The sequence below is a fragment of the Rhinopithecus bieti genome, unplaced genomic scaffold, assembly GCF_001698545.2.
Source record: "Rhinopithecus bieti isolate Rb0 unplaced genomic scaffold, ASM169854v2 scaffold_13262, whole genome shotgun sequence".
NCBI classification, from domain to species: Eukaryota; Metazoa; Chordata; class Mammalia; order Primates; family Cercopithecidae; genus Rhinopithecus; species Rhinopithecus bieti.
Window position 1 is genome coordinate 3,412,957 of NW_016808004.1, and position 5,448 is coordinate 3,418,404.

Here is a 5,448-nt window from a genome sequence, read left to right on the forward strand (position 1 = left end):
AAAAAAAAAAAAAAAAGAAAGAAATGTACAAAGAGTGTAGATCTTACTTGTTCTTACCATCAAATTTTTTTAAAAGGTAACTGGTGACAGATGTGTTAATTAATTTCATGGCAATCATTTCCCAGTGTATATGTGCATCAAATCGTCATCTACACCTTAAATGTATACCACTTTTATTTGTCAAAGACGAAAAAAACCTACGACCCAGGAAGTGATAATAGACAGAAGGGAAGAGGTCTGAGGACTGAGTCTTTTTTTTTTTTTTTGAGACGGAGTCTCACTCTGTTGCCCATTCTCCTGCCTCAGCCTCCTGAGTAGCTGGGACTACTGGCGCCCGCCACCTCGCCCGGCTAGTTTTTTTGTATTTTAGTAGAGACGGGGTTTCACCGTGTTAGCCAGGATGGTCTCGATCTCCTGACCTCGTGATCCGCCCGTCTCGGCCTCCCAAAGTGCTGGGATTACAGGCTTGAGCCACCGCGCCCGGCCAGGACTGAGTCTTAAATCAATATTGGGAGACTGCAGGATCTTGTGTGAGTGTCCTATGAATGAAGTTCAGCTCCCCAGTGCTGTGAGTTCCACCATCCTCATGTACACGTACGTGGTTTGTTTTAGGACACGGTGGTCTTTGAAGACGTGGTTGTGGGATTCACTCTGGAGGAGTGGGCCTTGCTGAATCCTGCTCAGAGAAACCTCTACAGAGATGTGATGCTGGAGACGTTCAAGCACCTGGCCTCAGTAGGTAAGGATGGCGTTATTTCTGCACTTGGTTATTAGATAATACATGTTTTGTCTGGTTGCAGTGGCTCATGCCTGTATTCCCAGTGCTTTTGGGAGGCTAAGGCAGGAGGATCACTTGAGGCTAGGAGTTGGCAACCAGCCTGGGCAACATAGTGAGACCCTGTCTCTACAGAAAAATCAAAAATGAGCCCGGTGTGGTAGCATGCTCCTGTTGTCCTAGCTACTTGGGAGGCTGAGGCAGGAGAATCGCTTGAGCCCAGGAGTCCAAGGCTACAGTGACCCGTGGTCACACCACTGTACTCAGCCAGGGTGGCAAATTGAGATCCTGTTTTAAAGAAAAAAGAAAAAAGAGCCAGGTGCAGCGGCTCATGCCTGTCATCCCAGCACTTTGGGAGGCCAAGGTAGATGGATTGCCTGAGCTCAGGAGTTCGAGACCTCTCAAGCAACACAGCGCAATGCCGCCTCTACTGAAACACAAAAAATCAGCCGGGCGTGGCTGCGTGTACTGTAGTCCCAGCTACTCAGGAGGCTGAGGCAGGAGAACCGCTTGAATAGGGAGACACAGGTTGCAGTGAGCCGAGATGGCACCACGGCACTCCAGCCTGGGCAACAGAGTGAGACTCCATTTCAAAAAAAAAAAAAGAATAAATATTTCTTGCTCATTAAGCCTATTCTAAGATTTATAATGTAGAAGGGGAATACATTGGTTAATAAGACAGTTATAATCATTGATGTCCTGGACCTAAAATTCAGTAGCTTCTCTGTGATAATAAAAATCTGTCTATCAATCCATACTTTTCTTTCTGTCTTGTTGAAAAGACCTAGGGTCGGCCAGGCGCGGTGGCTCACGCCTGTAATCCCAGCACTTTGGGAGGCCGAGGCGGGCGGATCACGAGGTCAGGAGATCGAGACCACCCTGGCTAACATAGTGAAACCCCGTCTCTACTAAAAATACAAAAAATTAGCCAGGCGAGGTGGCGGGCACCTGTAGTCCCAGCTACTCGGGAGGCTGAGGCAGAAGAATGGCGTGAACCTGGGAGGCGGAGCTTGCAGCGAGCCGAGATCGTGCCACTGCACTCCAGCCTGGGCGACAGAGCGAGACTCCATCTCAAAAAAAAAGAAAAAGAAAAAGAAAAGACTTAGGGTCCTTTTGTGTTACCAATGCGGGGATATATTGGGGGCACAGAGACGTTAATTGTTTGAGACCTTGTGATGATTTTTCTGTGCATTTGAAATTATCTACCATTTTGACTGCTTTTACTTTTTTTTTTTTTCTCATTAATTGAAATCCTTGAGGGGGACAGCGTCACAGGGATTCTGTGTCCAGTGGCCTTAGCAGGAAGACTGCTTTAGACTTTGGCATGAATCACGCCACGGTTTCTGTGGGTCTTAATGACCTTTCCCCAGATGCTTCTGGTTTGGTTTGGTTTGTTTTGCCACCAGGAGTCACTGTGTTGTTGTTTGCTTTGTATACATAAGCATGTCTCTTACCCAAATAGAATTCAGTTTCATCTTGGGCATAAACACCTTCGATTATTATTATTATTTTATTTATTTATTTATTTTTGAGATGGAGTCTCGCTCTGTCGCCCAGGCTGGAGTGCAGTGGCGTGATCTTGGCTCACTGCAAGCTCCACCTCCCGGGTTCATGCAATTCTCCTGCCTCAGCCTCCCGAGTAGCTGGGACTACAGGCGCCCGCCACCTCGCCTAGCTAATTTTTTGTGTTTTTAGTGGAGACGGGGTTTCACCATGTTAGCTCAAGATGGTCTCCATCCCCTGACCTCGTGATCCGCCCGCCTCGGCCTCCCAAAGTGCTGGGATTACAGGCGTGAGCCACCGCGCCCAGCCAAACACCTTCAATTTTAAGAAGAGCTGTGTGCTCTCTTTGATTCTGGAGACCCTGCTTACAGGCAGCCAAAATGGCCTTGGACCACCACCTTCCAGACACATTTTCTTTTGGAAGTCATGTTCCCTGCAGGCCTCCACAGGCTCCAAGATGGCAGAAAGAGAGCTCTTGTACTTCATAATGAAGTCAGGCCGGGCACAGTGGCTCACACCTGTAATCCCAGCACTTTGGGAGGCCAAGGCAGGCGAATCACAAGGTCAGGAGATCGAGACCAGCCTGGCCAATATGGTGAAACCTCGTCTCTACTAAAAATACAAAAAATTAGCTGGGTGTAGTGGCGGGCGCCTGTAATCCTGGCTACTCGGGAGGCTGAGGCAGGAGAATGGCGTGAACCCAGGAGATGGAGGTTGCAGTGAGCCGAGATCGTGCCATTGCACTCCAGTCGGGGCGACAGAGCGAGACTTTGTCTCATAAATAAATAAAATAGCATAATGAAGTCATGAAACAATTAAACACCTGAATGACTTCTTTCTTTGCAGATGCCTTCCTCCTCATATTTGTTCACTTTTTTTGTTTCAGATAATGAGGCTCAACCTAAAACCGGTGGGTCCATTTCTCAGCAGGATACTTCTGGAGAAAAATTATCCCTTAAACAGAAAATAGAAAAGTTCACAAGAAAGAATACATGGGCCTCCCTTTTAGGAAAAAATTGGGAAGAACATAGTGTGAAAGCCAACCACAACACCAAGGAGAGACGTTCGAGGTGAGTTGCACTTAGAAGAAAAAGTCAGTATCGTCGGGTGCGGTGGCTCACGCCTGTAATCCCAGTACTTTGGGAGGCTGAGGCAGGTGGATCACCTGAGGTGAGGAGTCTGTGACTAGCCTGACCAATATGGTGAAACCCCGTCTCTACTAAAAATACAAAAATGGGCGTGGTGGCAGGTGCCTGTAATCCCAGCTGCTCAGGAGGCTGAGACAGGAGAATTGCTTGAACCTGGGAGGTGGAGGTTGCAGTGAGCCAAGACCGTGCCATTGCACTCCAGCCTGGGGAACAAGAGCAAAACTCTGCCTCAAGGGAAAAAATAAATAAATTATTAAGGCATAAACCATTAATAATGTGCTGCCCATTTTTAGCACAAATCCAAGGGTGGAGAGACCATGTAAAAGCGGTAAAGGTAATAAGCGTGGAGGAACCTTCAGAAAGACTCGAAATTGTAATCGTCATCTGTGCAAGAATCATCGTCCTGGTGTGAGACGGTATGAATGCAGTCAGTGTGGAAAACTCTTCACCCATTCTTCGTCCCTGATGAGGCACCAAAGAGCTCACTCTGGACAAAAATTATATACATGTAAGGAATGTGGGAAAGCCTTCAGTCGTCCTTCCTACCTACAGACGCATGAGAAAACTCACAGTGGAGAGAAACCCTATGTCTGTCAATCTTGCGGGAAGACGTTTCTTCGTTCCCACTCTCTCACCGAACACATGAGGACTCACACTGGAGAGAAGCCCTATGAATGTGGGCAGTGTGGGAAAGGCTTCAGCTGTCCCAAATCCTTTCGAGCACATGTGATGATGCACACTGGAGGGAAGCCGTATGAGTGCAAGCACTGTGGGAAAGCCTTCAGGTGTCAGAAATCCTTTCGAGTCCATACGATCATGCACGCCGGAGCAAAACCCTATGAGTGCAAGCAGTGTGGGAAAGCCTACTGCTGGGCAACATCCTTTCAACGACACGTGAGAATTCACAATGGAGAGAAACCTTATAAGTGTGAAACATGCGGGAAAGCATTTGGTTGGCCCTCCTCCTTACACAAACACGCAAGAATGCACGCTAAAAGGAAGCCCGTGAGTAGGGGCAGCGTAGGAAAGCCTTCAGCAAGGCCTCACCCCTCCACAAATGTCAAATTGCAAACTAGAGAGAAGGTCTATAAATGTGGGAAATGTGGAAAAACGTATGGTTGGTCCTCATCTTTACACAAACATGAGAGAAAGCACATGGGAGAGAAACCTGTCAATGCAGCCAGTGTGGGAAAGCCTTCAGGGGGGCTTTGCTCTTCCAAAAATGTAAGAATGCAGATTGGAGAGAAGCCCAGTAAGTGCGAAAAATGTGGCAGAGCTTTCAGTTGTCCCAAAGCCTTTCAAGGTCATGTGAGAAGTCACACAGGAAGGAAACCCTATGCATCTAAGTAATGGGAGAAAACCTGTGCAAATTAACTCACATATCATGGTTCAGGAAATTCACAGCAGGAGGGCCAGGCGCGGTGGCTCACACCTGTAATCCCAGCACTTTGGGAGGCTGAGGCGGGTGGATCACGAAGTCAGGAGATGGAGACCATCCTGGCTACGGTGAAACCCCATCTCTACTAAAACTACAAAAAATTAGCCAGGCGTGGTGGCGGGCGCCTATAGTCCCAGCTACTCGGGAGGCTGAGGCAGGAGAATGGCGTGAAGCCAAGAGGTGGAGCTTGCAGTGAACCGAGATCATGCCACTGCACTCCAGCCTGGGCGACGCAGAGCAAGACCCGTCTCAAAAAAAAAAAAAAAAAAAAGGCCGGGCGCGCGTGGCTCAAGCCTGTAATCCCAGCACTTTGGGAGGCCAAGACGGGCGGATCACGAGGTCAGGAGATCGAGACCATCCTGGCCAACATGGTGAACCCCGTCTCTACTAAAAAATACAAAAAACTAGCTGGGCACGGTGGTGGGCGCCTGTAGTCCCAGCTACTCGGGAGGCTGAGGCAGGAGAATGGCGTAAACCTGGGAGGCGGAGCTTGCAGTGAGCTGAGATCCGGCCACTGCACTCCAGCCTGGGCGACAGAGCGAGACTCCGTCTCAGAAAAAAACAAAAAGAAAACAGAAAACAGA

At 48.5% G+C, this 5,448-nt stretch overlaps 1 protein-coding gene and 1 pseudogene across 1 annotated transcript in view; one reads left to right on the top strand and one right to left on the bottom strand.

The window, feature by feature from the left end:
• The window catches only part of ZNF556 (zinc finger protein 556), a 9,546-nt gene extending 4,591 nt beyond the window's left edge, over positions 1 to 4,955 (top strand). The window contains exons 2-4 of the mRNA XM_017884964.1: positions 613 to 739; positions 3,165 to 3,348; positions 3,720 to 4,955. Coding sequence (XP_017740453.1) covers positions 613 to 739; positions 3,165 to 3,348; positions 3,720 to 4,776 — 1,368 coding nt within the window. The 3' untranslated portion in view covers positions 4,777 to 4,955. The remainder of the gene's footprint in view (positions 1 to 612; positions 740 to 3,164; positions 3,349 to 3,719) is intronic.
• LOC108537471 (60S ribosomal protein L35a pseudogene) lies at positions 1,974 to 3,057 on the bottom strand (annotated as a pseudogene).
• Positions 4,956 to 5,448: the final 493 nt, after the last annotated feature.